Here is a 15,813-nt window from a genome sequence, read left to right as displayed (position 1 = left end):
GTTTCTCCTCCAGATATGATGACTTACTAAAAAGTTTACCCTTGCCTGAATATTGTAGTCCAGAAGGAAAACTAAACTTGGCTTCTCATCTGCCAGGGTTTTTTGTCCGTCCAGATTTGGGACCCAGACTGTGCAGTGCATATGGTGAGTTTGCCCTACAAGTGCAGCAGTTACTTGTTCCCATACACCTGTAGAATATCACACATTACAATGCTTGATAGAAAGCTGAGCTTTCTTGAAGGATAGTTGCTCACTGAATGCAGGGAAATACTGACTGACTTGGGTATTAACAGTACATGCTCCTGGGGCATGAGAGGTTATCTGCTTCTCCATTTCTTTCTGTCTTTTCTTATGCTATTACACTCTCCTGAAGCATATAAATGGTTAGCTGCTTCTCTACAGTATTAGAACTTGTCTTTAGTAATGCTCTGGGACACAAAACCTCATGAAATATTATCGTGTTCATAGTTCTGGTCATAAATTAGTCTCCTCATATTTTTCATAATTTATTTTGTGTGCTGTACACTCAAAAACCTGTTTAGAAAAGGTTGGTTCCCTCAGACACTTTCCATCTGTTCCTTCTTTTGCAAAGAATTTTGTTCAATTCTGTTTTACAAATAGTTGTAATAGAAACAAGAAATGAGTGCTAATCTGTGACACGATGGCTTTGATTTTAAAAGTTCTCCAAATGTCCTGTGAAAGAAGCATATTAACAATAGTGATAATGGCATGGGTCTGAGAACTGCATCATTAATGCCACTCCAAGGTAACACTGCTCTAAGGCTCAGAGTTCCAGAATGTCCTTTGACTTAAGAATGTTCATTTTCACTTCTTAAAACTAAAATTATTTTTCCTCTTTGCTTGGGGGTTATTTTGATTAAGAACTGTGCTTACAGACAGATACAAAAGTGACAGATTTGATAACCTTTTGTATTCATTGTACCTGTATTCTGCCCTAAACAGCCTGAAGGGTTGAGGGGGAATGGAACATAGGAGTCAGGAAATGTCTCCGATGGTTCTGCTGAAATGTTTTGTTCTGACACAAATGCTGTGTAGGGACAGGTACCTGGGCTAAGAGAGAATCTCAAGGACTCTATTAAAAAGTAACGTTTTCTTGTTTAGCAGGTGAACCAAAACCATGTTTTTAATTTGTGTATCTCAGTGATGCTAAGTGTGCTTCAGAAATTTCTTACCCGTTGTTGCATGTTCCGATTTTAATATGCAATGCAAACAACTGTTACCTTGTAACATAGGTGTGGCTGCTACTAAAGACCATGACATAGGAACCACAAATCTCCATATCGAAGTTTCTGATGTCGTGAACATCCTTGTTTACGTTGGCATAGCCAAAGGAAATGGAGTACTTTCCAAATCAGGTAACGTGACGCTCACTCACTGTAAGAGGTGTGGATGGACTGAATGTTCTGCCCCTTCTAAAATTGATGCTGTTCTTGGCAAGGTGATGAAAGAGATCCACAAGAACTTGCTTACAGCTGGGAGATTCTTTGTTTCGAGGGTTTGCACGCACATTAGTTCTATATAAAATACACTGCAGTTCATGAATTATGAAATGATATTTCAGACTCTTTCCACTTTTTTTGCCATTACGTGTAATTGATGCAGTGTTCCTGTGCTGGGACTGGCATAGCTAATGGAATGCAGGGTGAAGGATTTCCTCTGGAAGCTGTGCTCGTTCTAACAATTATGTCAGGATGATGTATTTGCCAAACCGTCTGTTTATTCTGCTGCTTCTGGATGCACTGTGCTTACTCTATTGAATTTGGGCTGTAATGTAATTTTTCAGCACTGGAGAGCTTAAATTGGTGTATGTTAGTCATCTCTAGGAGGTTTATTGCTTATGTGAAACAGTGTTTAAATCACTGAAATAGTTTTGTTTCTTTCCCCTTTTTCTTTTGTCCTCTTATTCCATAATCATCAAATGTAGATTTTGGGTGTGACTAATAGAGCTGCAGTAAGGTTTGCCTTTCATTTGCTTTGTTTTCACTTGTGTATGCACTGAGTTAATAGCAGCAAACTTGAGCATCCTGGAAGAGCTCTGGCTGCAATAATAGCATGCTAAACACTGCTTGTGCTGACTGCAGGAAAACACCTTTTTCATCTTCCCATTTTTTTGGTACCAGCCCTGCTTGTTTATTTCAGGTAGGAGATTGTGTTCTGTCAAATTCAGGAAATGTGAAAAAATTTAAAAATTAAATATTTTTAAGGTATCTGTGGCATTCATGCTCTAGTAACGAGTTACAAACACTGAACAGAAAGATCACCTGGTAGCTTCTGTTGTATTCAGCAAACTTCTATCTGCTCAGTCTTGCACAAGAAATATGAAAAGAAGGTATTTAGCTTCAAAATTTTTCTCCTTCTCACATTTAAAGAATATTTTTGTTGAATCTTAGGAGTTTTGAAGAAGTTGGAGGAGGAAGATTTGGATGACCTTTTAAGGAAGCGGTTGAAAGACTCAAGTGAATTACCTGGTGCTTTATGGCACATTTATGCTGGCAAAGATGCTGACAAGATAAGAGAGTTTCTGCAAAAGGTTAGATTTATTACACATGATTTATAAATATAACCTAAGTAGTTGGTAAATCAAAGGAGGCTGGCAAAAATCACAAACTCCACCTCGATGTTAGAGAAGGGAGGAAAGCAAAATTATTTCCTTTATAGCACATAAAATAAATTATCTTGACCTGTCAAGTCAATTATCTTGACTTCCTTCAGCATCATCCTTCAGCAGCATGTGATGAACAAGTTAGAGCCACATCAGAATCTTTCAGGTTGTTACCTAGGATGAATATCCTTCAATGGCATTAAATTCAGGGATAGCCATCTTGGAAGCAGTTTCTGTGCCTTGTCTTTAGCACATTTTCATGTTCTCAGAGGTGGCCTTGATGGCTGACACAGAAATACCAAAGTATCACTGAAGCGATTGCTCAAGGAGAAGTCTTTACTGTCCTCTTCTGTGGAGAGAGATCAGATGAGTTTCCACTGACTGCATCAAAGGGGTCTGTAGACAAATTTGAGGCCAGGGGCTCTTCTGTGAGCAGGGAAAGCCTAAGAAATTCAGCAGTGACGATTCTCTTGGACAATAAAGCAGTGTTTTTGTACCAGGACAGCTGTCCTCCAGTGACTCAAACATTTGCTCTTTGACAGGCTGAACTGTGGGGAAAAATGAGCACTGGTAAATAAAACAAAGCTATTTCCAGGAGATTGTGAATTATACAGCAAGACTTTTTTGTTCATTCAAAAAGTAGATGCTCATAAATTAGATGGTGGCTTTTCAGTTTGAAAAAGAGAGTTGTGAACGAAGTCATGAATGCAAAGGAATAGGTGGATGTAAGGGAGTATTCAGCATTTCCTATCTCAGAGCACTTCTGAAACTGTTGTGGATAACTGTGAAACTATTTGAGCAGCAGGTTTAAAACAGAAGCATTTAGGATGCTGTGTAAAGAAGTTTGTCATTTGCTACCGCAGTTTCCCCTGCTATCCCGAATGAATTGCGTACCACTGGGTATTTTAGGAGCAGTGGTATTTGGGAAATACTGAATTGGAGATTAATTGATGGGTAAGCATTGGGACTGTTCTGCTGCTGATAAGATAAAAAATCTCAGTATCTTGTTAGAACGGTAATACTCAAGGAGAGTTTCAAGCTCTGCATTACATAATTACATATATTTCATAAATAAAAGTAAAAAAAAAAAAAAAAAAAAAAAAAACCTATGTTTTTAATGAGGTATTTGTTTCCTGACTCATGACAGGTGGATTAGGTCTGTGTTCTTTATGTGTAATCACTTTTTTCTTTTTAGTGACTAGGATTGATTTAGTAGCAGTTGATTAGAGTAATATATGTTCCCCTGTGGCTCACTTGATGAGAAATGGTTGTGGAATTCCATTTACTGATGTCAGGAAGTATTTTTATGTGTTCATCATTTTTTCCGAATATGTTCATAGGGTGGTAGGAAAGCAGCTTCTTATCCCAGCATGGTTGAGGTTGGAAGGGGCCCCCCTTGAGGTCCCTCTGTCCAGCCCTGTGCTCAAGCAGAGTCACCTGGAGCAGGTTTCCCGGGACTGTACAACCCTTGGCTTTATCTGTGGCATTTTCCTGACCTAAGGTAGTGATGTTGCATGTCTGTGTCAAAACTGAAGGTTGTAAGCCTGGGCAATTGGCAGCATAGCAACTCCTGAGCTCAGATTTTATTTTCTGGATTAAAGAAGTCACACAGAGAGCATGTTGCTTATTACTAGATTATTGTGCTGAGTTCTTTAAAGCTCTGCATTTTGGAGTGGGTGTGCTGCAAACGTCTTCAGTTCAGTGAGACTTCCCAGATCCTTTGAGGTTGTTCTGAATCCCTAGCTAGAGTTCTTGTTCGGGTATTGAGAACTGAGTGACATTGCTTGCCAAGGTGGGTATACCTAAAATTTATCAGCAAAAGGTTCAGTTCTTTTGGAAATGACCTGGGATCTTTTCTGTACTTGCAGATAGCAAAGGAGCAAGGCCTAGAAGTTTTACCAGAGCATGATCCAATCCGTGATCAGAGTTGGTATGTGAACAAAAAACTTCGCCAAAGACTTTTTGAAGAATATGGAGTAAAAACCTGCACAGTTATTCAGTTCCTTGGTGATGCTATTATTCTACCAGCAGGAGCACTTCATCAGGTAATGAACCTTAGTTTAAAGACACAGGATTAAATAGCACAATTGCTGTAAAATAACTTTTTTCCAAAGATATGGATATATCTGTTCTCAATTACATTTTTTTTCTTAGTAGCTATTAGCATGTAGGAATGTAAAATAAGGTACATCTGCTGGTGTAGCTGACTAATGTACAGCAAATTGAATGCCTTAAGTATTAGTTCCTTTTTTGCTTTACAATTACAAATGAACAGACGATTATTAAGCATTGTTTTCCACCTTTCATTTTTGTAGGAAATTTCTAAACAAACTGAGTCTAGTTATGGCAGAGTCAGGTTAGTAATTTTTGTCTTCTAAGCCAGAAGTTAATCTAACGGAGGAGGGGCAGGGAGAGCAACCTGAGCAGGTAAACACACCTGGATGTCAGGTGTCATTGTTTTTAAGTCTTCAGCCATAGGAGAATTGGCAGTGGGTATTCTGGTGTTCCTGTAACAGGTATTTGGTTGTTTTCCCATGCCACACTTAAGTTCCTTTTAACACACAAGGTACATCAGTCACCAGGAGTCATCACTGTCTCTTCAGCAGCTTTCCTTATTGTGAGAAAGAGTGATACCACCTTTGCAGCAGCTGAGCTGATGTAATCCATAGTTGGGTAAGAAGAGTACTGCCAGTGGGGCAGTTCTGGAGAAACAGGATGAATTTGTGTCAGTCAGCCTCAGTTGCCCCCTGGCACAAAGGGTTTGTTGCTGCCTTTAGGCCTTTTTTTTTTTTTCCTCACAGTCTGTAAAGTGCTGCTCCTTGGTGAAAACAGGAAAAAAGCTCAATTGTTAAGATGAGATTTTTGGGTCATTCTAGATTTCTTCCTTTCTTCACTCCATTAACCTTTTCCTGCTTCAGCAGGAAAGGGAGCCTGCTGGTTTGCTGTCTTGGCAGCTGTCAAGCACCACTAATGAGGTCGCTGACTATCAAGGACTGAGGAGCATCCCCACCCTGCAGTTGGTTGTAAACAATCGTGCTGTTGAAAATCTATCACTGATCTCCCCGTGGGTTCAAGCAAGGCCAAGCCTTTCTGAAGAAGGTGCTATTTGGTTTCCAATCTGCAGATCAGCTTCCAGCTGTGAAAATGGCTCACCATGTCCCTGTGGCCAGGGCAGTGGGGTTTCCTCTGTGAAAAACTGACTGGGTTGTAGTGATGACAGGGGTTCTGTCTCCGAGTGTGTCTGTTGCTGGGGTATTGAAAGCCACCAGTACCTTACCCAGACTAGGCTCCTCCTCATCCCACTGAGTTTCTGAGTGGGTTTGACATGGTGGTATATAGCTCTGGATAGTCTGTGTGGATTTGTTTTCTGGCACAGGAAGGAAAAAACCCAGACAGCCCCAAACAGACCTGGGTGACCCAAATCTGGGGGAGGGGGAGGGGGATGGGGGGTGGGTAGGTTGGCTTCCCTTGTTCTATGACTCAGGACTTGATGTTGTTTCACAGATATGGAGGAACATCTGACATTGCTGCTGTTCTTGGCTTCTGTTAGGCTAAAGCAGTTGGCACTCCCAGAGTCATGTATTGCATCCTCCAGCAGCCTTACTCTGATCCCTTGAAACAAGGGAGATACATCCCAGATAGAAGAGTGGAAAGGGAACCCAGGGGAAATAACAAACGTACTGGGAAATTCGTTCTGTACAGCATATGCCATTATAAAAAGGCATACAGAATATAAAACATGAACTAGTGGGACTGTTCCAGGCTTCCCTGCAGTTCATATGTTTAAGGACCAAAAATAAGACCACTCTTATCTTTATCTCCTTGGCTTTAAACTGCAGATTGTGTTTGAAGTGGTAATGTTCTAGCTTCTGGCACCAAGGAGTTAATAACATGGTGTTTTTAAACCTTAGTGGGTGAAGCTGAGAACCTTTTCATCTTCAGTAAGAAGTTCCTGTGAATCTGCCACGTAGGAGGAAATAAAAGCATCGTGTTCTTTCATGTATGTGCACAGTGCTCTCTCTCTCTGTAGAGATGCATAAATACTGACCTTAGGGATCAGCACCAATACTTCAGAGATACAAAGCACATTTAAAAACTGAAAAATAAGTCTGCACAAGAATACATACCACGTTAAAGTTTACACATTAAGTGTTTCAGATTTATGTGCACATCATCAATCTTTTATTGTTAAAGCTGGGTGAGAGTTGATACTAAATTAGGTGGTAAATTAACATTTTTATTTGCTCATGATTAATGTTGTGGAGCAGAGGAAATCAGACTGAGTGCTGGATTTAGGGAGCCTGGCTGCCTGTGGTCACTGCCTAAGTGTAGTTCTGACACTTCAGTCTGGAGCCAGTTAGGATTGTTTGCACACTGCTGCTTCTGATGTGCTGGTCTAGAATTTACTGCCCTAACATGGAGGAGGTTGTGCGTATTTCTTCTGTGTATTGTTTTTCCACCCGTGCCTGGTTCTATGGATTCATGTCTGGCTTTTAAAGTAACTTACTCTTAACATTTAATGGTAGCATAAAGCACTCCTCTTGCTTCCCAGGTTTCTCCCCCTCCCTGTGTACTTTCAGACAGCAGTCACATCCTTCTTGGATGCAGCAGGCAAAGTCAGACTGTTCCCAGGTGGGATGGGAGGGAGAGCCTCTCCTGTGAGCTGTGACGGGCAGGGTAGCCTTGTCAGTTCCTCTTGTGGAGGGAATTGCTCCCTCGGGAGGAGAATCCAGAAATAGATACAGCATTGGACCGGTCACCTCTGCAGATGCTTCCCTGAATGCTCTGTGAGGGGCATCTCCTCCTTGGCTTGTACAGCTTGGGAGCTCAGCAGTCTCCTTGCCTTGCTAGTGGCTGGGCCTTGTTCCCTCCGTGGCATCTGTGACAGGGAGCCCTGAGCTCTCCTTGGAACTTCCCCAGCTAAAAAAGGGTGTTGTACTGTTCTTTTGAAAGATTCACTCTTTGTGCTGCTCCACTGTGGGTCATGCTATATCACAGACATCTGTAGGGATGGCCTCCCTGGTTTTAACTTTGTAGCTCCAAATTGGTAAAATATTTTCGCTAAGAATAAACAGCTAGAAATACTGGAGTCAGTGATTGAAATGTGGTGTTCAGGCTCCCTGCAAAACTTGTTCATAGTGGAACAAGTTATTATAATGTTGTTTTTTATAGTGGTATTATCTTGATTTAACAGCAGGATCATATATTGTAAAATAACATGCTTGGAGGCAATGCGACATCCTGGCGATGTTCCGATAAGGATGTAGGATAAAGGTCTGGGCGTTGCATATGCAGAGCTCTCGAGCTCAGCCTTGCAGGAAGTGGCTGATCCTGCAGCCCTCAGGATGGGTGGGTGGCCCCTTCCTCCCTGCCCACTCACCTTTCCCTGTCCCGGCCCAGGTCTGAGGCTTTTCCAGTGCTGCAGCCGCCTCCCGGGCCCTGCTGGAAAACCTCTGCTGTGTGTGGGCTGGGTGTGAAGCTGTTCTCAGTTCAGCTGGAAGTGGCACAGGCGTGGGAGTGCTGCACTCCTCGCCCCACAAACCTCAGGGGAATCGTTGCTAAACGTTTCTATGTGTGTGTGTCACTGCATCAGCTTGTATTATAAATATTATAAATAGAACTGCCTGGGGGCTGTCAGTGGGGCATTCCCATGTTAAGTATCAGACCAGCCGGGTAAAATCTGTCCCCGCAAACTTTCACACGGATAAGAACAGGCCCTGGAAGGGAGGGAAGAAAGCTTAAGGCACAGCAGAATGAAAGGTCTGAGGGAAACAAATGATACGGAGTCAGTAAAACCTTGTCTTAATGAGAAGAAAGTGAATGAGTGGTGTGGGATTTGCATAGGCTGGCAAGGAAACCAAGGGCAGGTAGAGACTTGAAAGAATTGAGAAGCCTGTGAGGGAGGGGAGGGGGCTGGAGCTGCTGGCTGCACAATGCAGAGGCACTTCAGCCCAAGCTCTAGGAAATTCCCTTTGTGCTGGTGGGAGCCTCATGGTAGCACTTCTGCAGCTGCTGCCTTGCCCCTGGCTTTCTGCTGTTTGCAGATTGTGTGGCATCAACAAACCCTCCTTGTCTCCAGAATTACTTCTGTTCTGATTAATTCTCAGGAGGGACCAGCACAACTTTGTCCTTGATGATGTTGAGCCTGAAAAAACCCCATGTGCAACACAAATGCTGAGCTGGGAGTTACCCACTGGGATTTCAGCTGTAGGGGGGGGAACTGCTGTGTAAAATCAGACTTGGGCAAGGGTTTTGAAGAAGAAAGTAATTTTTAAATGAAGTCCCATGCCCTCAACTGTGTAGACACCAGTGGTTTATGTGAATGTCAGGTACCATAATGGAAATTTTAGAGTATGCATTTAAAAACTCTAGATTTGGCTAAGTTTGACTTTAAAACATGGAGATCTCTGTCCAGAGCAGGGTGGGATGGGGTGTTTGCTGGGATGGCTGAGGCTCCGCCTTGCCACCCCCAGGCTTTGGGAATTCGAATTGATGTTACACGACTTCTGTGAGGAGCTGTTGGAGTTTGGGGAAAAGAGGTTTTTGACCTGCTGAATTACAAATTACAGTGTAATTGTAAGGGTTCAGGGGTGAAAACACAAATGTTTCTGAAGGGAACAAGCAGGAGTCGGTTGGGTCACAAGCAGGAAGCATTTTTCCTTTCCCCTGTCCTCCAGGTATGACCTGGGTGGCAGGAGATGATGTCTGTTCCTCAGTAGTTATCGCATGCCAGTAAGAAGAAATGTTTAGAGAAAGAAGAAACTGCTTTTTCCCCCTTCTTCTCAGCCTCCCCCTTTCTTTGTTCATGATTGTTTCTTCCAAGTATTTCCACTGGCAGTTCCTTTTCCATGAATGTGCCAGCTTCCAGCTGTGTGTGCATGGCCAGAGAAGCTGGGTCCTACGGGGCAGGGCTGCTCCCGGGTGGGTTGGCAGCTCCAGTGCCTGCGCAGTGCTGGGGAGGCTGTGGCAGCAGCAGCGCCTGTGCAGCTGGGCAAGGGAGGAACAACAGTGTGGAATTAATGCCGGAGCCGACTGCGGGAAGCGCCGCCAACAGGCAGCTGGGCAGTGTTCAACGTGTGCCTTTTGCCAGAAGCCAACTTGGATAAGTCAAACACACTTAATTGCTCTCTACCTGTAAAGATGCCCTTTAGTCTGATAAGGCTGTGGTTAAGGGATCTCAAGACCCACTCTCTTCTCAGGTACCTCTGCCGAAGAATAACCCCAAATACTAATTATAAGTCTCTTCTTGTTATTTTGGATAGGTGCAAAATTTTCACAGCTGCGTTCAAGTAACTGAAGACTTTGTGTCTCCAGAACATCTTGTACAGTCATTTCACTTAACGCAGGAGCTGAGGCTGTCAAAGGAAGAAATCAATTACGATGATAAACTGCAGGTAGGAAATGAATGCTGCTCTGGAAGCAGCTGGGAAGGCAGGGCATGCTCGGGCTCATTGAAATGCCAAGCAGCGTGTGGAGCTACTTCCTTGCTGCTGTTCACACAGAATAACAATGAGCAGCAGCATGAATGCCAGGGCTGTAAATGACTCTCCCTTGAGCTGCTGGTTTTATTTCACATTACATTTTAAAATGTGTAAAAAGCTGATCTCTTTTGCACGGGTGTGATGAAGCCTTTCTTTTTTTTCCATCCGTGGTACTTAGGGCTTAGTCCTGAACTTTGCAGAGTTCCTCAGTCATAGGCCTTACTAAAATCTGTCCCATGTTCTTGCAGGTTAAAAATATCTTGTATCACGCAGTTAAAGAAATGGTGAGAGCTTTGAAGATTCACGAAGGTGAAATGGAAGATATGGATGAGAACTGAGCATGCTCTGCTTTTTGGAGGTAGCATCACCCAGAGGTTATTTCCCCTGATTTATGAACGGTATGCACACTAATTTAAGCTTCATAAACCATCAGTGCCAAGAAAACACAGTCATCGTATTTACTTGTTAATGACACTGCAACGGTAGAGCTTCATATCACAGCCACTGTGATTCCATGTTCCACTTGCAAACAGTTGAGCAGTGTTCTGCTGTCTGTATTATAATGTACATGAAGTTTGTGAAATGTCAAAGATTTAAGATGATGTATTTATTTTTGGAAAAAACGACAAAATTCTATGCTATATTGTTGATCAAATGTAAATGTGACTTGTACAGTTTGCTAAAATAATTCAGATATTTTTCACTACATTGAGACAGTTACTGTGAGAGTAGGACACAAACACCAGCTATTGCCTGCATTTGGGATCTTGCTGAGTCCGCACAGCAGTCATGTCATAATCTGAAAATTACTGCCAAATAATTGTAAACTTTGTAAAATATAAAGTATATAAAGTAGATATTAAATACAGACACTTCAGTATTTTATTGAAGCTATTCAGTGTACAATTAAACGTTTTCAAAGGTGTAATTTATTTAAAAATTGTCTCATTTTGGTAAAATTTATGTGAACTTTTAAAGCTTAAATATTAAACTTAATATGCTATGTAAATATATACATATATACATTCAATGATGTATTTTTTTAAAACATTGGCTTGCTTTAATTTGTTAAAAGTGCAAGTGTTACACATGCTTTGTACATTGAAGTTGAAAGGGGTTTTACATTTTCCATTAAAATGACTTTGTCAGACGTGGTGGTGTGGGTTTGTTGTGTCCCGCTGGTGCCGGTGCTGCCAGGGCAGCCACGTGCTGCCCTCTGCGGGCCGCAGCCGGGACTGCGGGCGCGGCGCTGCCACTCACCCCCTTCCCTCGGGAATCTGCACTTGCGCGGTGGGAAGGGGAAAGGCGTTTCTGTAGAGTGATTATTTCATGACAACTTACCTTTAATAGTTCAAGTAATACCACAAAGTAATGGATGTTTCAAAAGATTTTTTTAAATGTGTTCTATTTAATAATGATAAATGCTGGGCAGTTGAGCAGAATTCCAGGTTTTGGAGTGAGTTTGGAAAGGTTCACAAAAAATGTACTTTGAATAGTTTTAATAAATCAAAAACGTAGATTGATTATCAAATGTTAGGCAGAGCCAGTGGCCAGCTCGTGAGGTGTCCAAAAGGGGATAGTAATTAGCCCGGTTATAGTAATGAGCCTGGTTACTGCTCCCAGTTTGATGCATTTGACTGGGTTTGGGGTCACCAAAAAACCCCAAACCCCTTGTAAGTTACCTTTAAAAATAATGAAACACTAACGCAATTTTTTATTCTAAAAGTCACATTATTTAGTTGGCTTGAAAACTTGCAATTTGTCAAGTTGCAGAGCAATACCATGGGCACTTAGCAGTTGCTTCTTAGCGTTGTAGCCTGTTTCATCCACTATAATCTCTATTCTTCCCTGCAGCATTAGAGCATTGGCTGAGGGTGCAGGATCTGCCACTGTACGTTTGCTTAATGAGAAGTGGACTCTAGTTGTACATATTTTCATTTTTTAAGTTCAGAATATGCAAATATTTAAGTATTTCTTTCCCTGGTTGAGTTTTCATGAGGTACTTGTAACAGATGTTTAATTCCTGGAGGCTGCTGAAATTACCATTCCTGCTGCAGAGTCACGCCCCCCCCCTCCCTTGGATTTTTCCTGGGGTTTTCTTGGGATTTCCAAGAGCAGTTGTTGGGCCATGGCTGCCATCACTGCTCACCCCTGTGCTGGTGTGTCCTGGCAGCTGAGTGGGAGGGCAGGGGTTGGTGTCCCCTGGGCTACTGTCCCAAAGTGGCACACTGCCATGGCTGCCCATTTACTGCTTTACCTCTTCTCCAAGGCATCCATGTGGATATGGGGCAGTGCCTGTACAGTGACAGCACCTGTGCCTCGAGGTCTGAGCTTTGGTATCACCCTTTGGGCCCCCATGGAGCACTGACGGCCGCTCCTGCCACCCCAGAGTGCTTAGAGACCTGGGCAGGGATCCCTGGCACCTGCCTGTCAGGCTGAAGGTGTTCTTGCCTCCTCAGGGGGAACTGGAGGAGTCGCTGAACAGTGCCAGAAGTTGTTAAAGTTCATAGGTACTCCAAATACTACTAAAAGACACAATTTTTTTTATCTTTTAAGTACTTGGTGTAGCACATTCTGCTTGCTCAGTACCTTAAGGTTTCTGACTCTGTCACAATGAATCTGAGCTCCCTGCTCCCCTGCAGGAAGTGAGGCTGGTATTGTGCTTGTGGTTGTGAGCATGACCTGAGGTGTTCACAGCTGATGTCTGGCACCAGAGAGGGGTTTGTGGGGGAGGTGTTTTCAGGTTATTTCTTCTCTCTTGACCATATCCATGTCCTGTGAGATGTTACTGGGCATGTTTTTCCCATCTTCCTTTGCTAAAGACTCTTGAGGGGGCTTTTTGCTCTACAAGCTGAACTTTCAATACAGCCAAAAGTATTCAATGAGATCAGCTGAAGCTGTTTGAGGGCAGGAATGCTGTCAGCTGCTAGAACATGGATATGAAGTACTATGTGTCATCTTTTGCCACCTTCCTGTTGAGACCAAGCTCTGTCTTTGTCTGCTTTGCTCTCCAGGAAACTTCCTTTTTCCTTTCCTGTCCTTTGAAAGATCACACCTAAAGAGTCATCAAAACTGTGAGCCCTGCTCCCCACACCCCCTCTTTCCCTCCTTTCCAGCTCTTATCATCATCTCCATCCTCAGCACTGCCGTACAGTAAATGGACACAGCAGTTTTCTTCCTGTTGTAGCTGCACAGGTACCTAGTGAAGAATAAGTGATTAGCAGAGAATGAAGCAGGGCTGCAATGACCTGAAGTATTTCAGCACAGCAGAAACTGGAATTGCTGGCAGGGAAATGGTGGTCCATGTTATGGAGGTCAGATGTAGGGGTTTAGAACAGTCTGACTTGCAAATCTATTTATTCTACTCCCCCAGCTTCATGCAAGTTGCTCAGATCTGTGCGTGTACGCCAGCCCCCATCTGATCAGCACTACATTCTCATGCTCTCTGACCTTTTCGGTAGGTGGTAGTTTTGTTTGTACCCTCTCCCGTGACATCCTGTCAAGCTCTCTCCTGCTCTCACGGCTGACAGCCTTCCCTGCCCTGTAACTGGGAATTTCCCTTCCTTCCTCCTTCCACAGCCACCATTGCCTGTTCTGCTGCTTTACAGAGCAGGATGTTTGTGCTCTCCCCCACATCCGTGCTGGATGAGCTGCCTCACCCTGTTGAGATTCCTGGACTAGGGTTTGCTGTGCTTTCCTCTCCTAACTCCCAGCTTTGCCTCAGACAATGTCAGCTCTGCACTGTGCTCCTGCTTTCCACACTTTGACCTGTGCTTTGTTGGCTGGAGTGCTGTGTCTCCTTCCCACCGTGGTGTTCCCATGGTCCGTGTGCCCCAGCAGGCAGCAGAGCACGCAGTGGTGTGGGGGGTCCTCGGATGCAGTGGCCACCACCACGTTCTTTTCTTCCCATCTCAGCAGGGTGGCTCAGGAAACTGGCCAAGGAGCAAATGCCCTGTGGTGTCAGCAGCACACACAAACGAACCTCTGTGTTTTTTTCATTTGTTCTCATCGGTTTTGAAAAGGAAGTCACCATCTATAAATAGCTGGTAGGAAAATCTTGCCTCACAGCAAACTTGAAGACGTGATTTACCTGATGTGTTGTGTGCAAATAGTTGCATTTTAAACATGGGCCTTTCTAAAGGTAAGTGGTATACTGAAGGATTTTTGCTCTTAGGTTTCAAAGTGAACATTCCTGGTACCTTCCAACCATACCAAGACTATACATTCTGTCCCAGGTGCCTGTTTCTTTTTCCAGTCCCTGGGAATGTGGTTTAATTGTAGTTCTGTGCTACCTTAATGGAAATAGAGAATAGGGTTTGGTAGCTCTGAGGCAGGAAATCCTGTATTTTCACAGCTCTAAGGATTTCATATTGTTTGATCTCAATAATACCTTAAGTCCTGCAGCAAATGGGCCTGAGGGAACACTTCAAATGATTACAAGACAAAAACCCTGAGTAAGTTGAAGTTACCTCTGGTAAAACATGAGAGAGAAAGGAGGTAGAGGAAAAGATGGTCCATAGCTCTTGATTCTTTAGGGAGCAATGAACTTCTACAGTTGAACTCCACAGTCTTCATACTCAGGCAGGAAGGTCTGGCAAATAATGTCCAGCCTGTACCTGGCTTGTGGCAGCCACACCACTGCTGATTGCTTTGGAACAGTTTGATTTTGTTTTCTACTTTCCTTTTAGTCCAGCTCAGTACAGGATGTTATTAGCTGTTGTGGCTGTATTTACTTTTCCCTATGTACAGAGCCAGGCTGGAAGGGGTCTCAAAAGATCCAACCTTTTGTGGGAAAGGGAGTCTAGATGAGGTGTAGCTCCTGTCACTGAAAGCAGGTCAACAGAAACTGCAGATGGCTGAAGAGCTGCTGCTGAGAGGACAGTAGGAAAGAGTTGAATACCAGAGTTCCTGAACATGGAAATGCTCTCAGAGGAAGCAGTCACAAAACCCTCTTTTCGCTTTTTATAAAAGCAAGATGTAAAACCCAACACTTCTGTATTTTGATTTTAGCCATTATTTTAAGTAGCAACTGGTAGTGGTGAAGTCTGCAGATTTTATTCTCAATAATAAAATTGCTTCCCAGTTGCCTTTGGTTTCTCTTTCTGTGGTGATACAGCCAGAGATTGGATAATTACAGTTTCTTTCGGCATAGCATATGTTTGGCAATATTCAGCAGGGCCAGTATTTGTGTGCCAAGACAAGGGTGGTTTCTGTGGTTAAAGCAAAGTCTATGAATAGAAGTCAGTGTCTGGATGTGTATTTAAAATTGGTTCTTGGTGAGACACTTTGAAATAACGGACTAGAGAATTCTTTAATTCTGTCCATTATAAAACAATGCAGCCCAGACTCACCACCCGCGGGAAGGTTTCCGTGTGCTGTGCCAGGCTTTGGTGACACTCCATGTGACCACCAGGGTCTTACCGCTTTGGTTGTTGCTGCTACAGCCTCTGATCATCGGTCACCTTCGGCATTCTCGCACCTCGCCTCTCCCTTACTCACTCCAGGCGCGGGGATCGAGCCCATCAGTTCGGTGGTGGCAAGAGCGAGGGCACGGCCGGAGGGAAGAGGGTCCCGGGGGCCCGGCAGGACCCGAGTCGGGCGCCGGGCTCCCACCAGGTGGCGGCCGGTGCTAGCCAAAGGCTGTGGCGAGCGGAGCGGGATCCGGCCGGCCCCCCGGAGCCCCGCGGAACCGCGCCCGGCCACACCCAC

The 15,813-nt window shown here is 43.7% G+C and overlaps 1 protein-coding gene across 5 annotated transcripts in view; it reads left to right on the top strand.

Annotated features, from left to right (window-relative positions):
- Positions 1 to 11,254, top strand: part of JMJD1C (jumonji domain containing 1C) — a 158,641-nt gene extending 147,387 nt beyond the window's left edge. For all 5 annotated transcript variants that reach the window (XM_032116779.1, XM_032116783.1, XM_032116780.1 and 2 more), the window contains 6 exons: positions 14 to 144; positions 1,254 to 1,376; positions 2,412 to 2,551; positions 4,492 to 4,668; positions 9,886 to 10,017; positions 10,353 to 11,254. In XM_032116779.1, the coding sequence (XP_031972670.1) occupies positions 14 to 144; positions 1,254 to 1,376; positions 2,412 to 2,551; positions 4,492 to 4,668; positions 9,886 to 10,017; positions 10,353 to 10,442 (793 nt within the window). In that variant the 3' untranslated portion in view covers positions 10,443 to 11,254. The remainder of the gene's footprint in view (positions 1 to 13; positions 145 to 1,253; positions 1,377 to 2,411; positions 2,552 to 4,491; positions 4,669 to 9,885; positions 10,018 to 10,352) is intronic.
- The last annotated feature ends 4,559 nt before the right edge of the window (positions 11,255 to 15,813 follow it).

The sequence above is a fragment of the Corvus moneduloides genome, chromosome 8 (assembly GCF_009650955.1).
Source record: "Corvus moneduloides isolate bCorMon1 chromosome 8, bCorMon1.pri, whole genome shotgun sequence".
Classification (NCBI taxonomy): Eukaryota; Metazoa; Chordata; class Aves; order Passeriformes; family Corvidae; genus Corvus; species Corvus moneduloides.
Note: the sequence above shows the minus strand (reverse complement) of the source record. Positions and strands in the feature narration are given on the sequence as shown.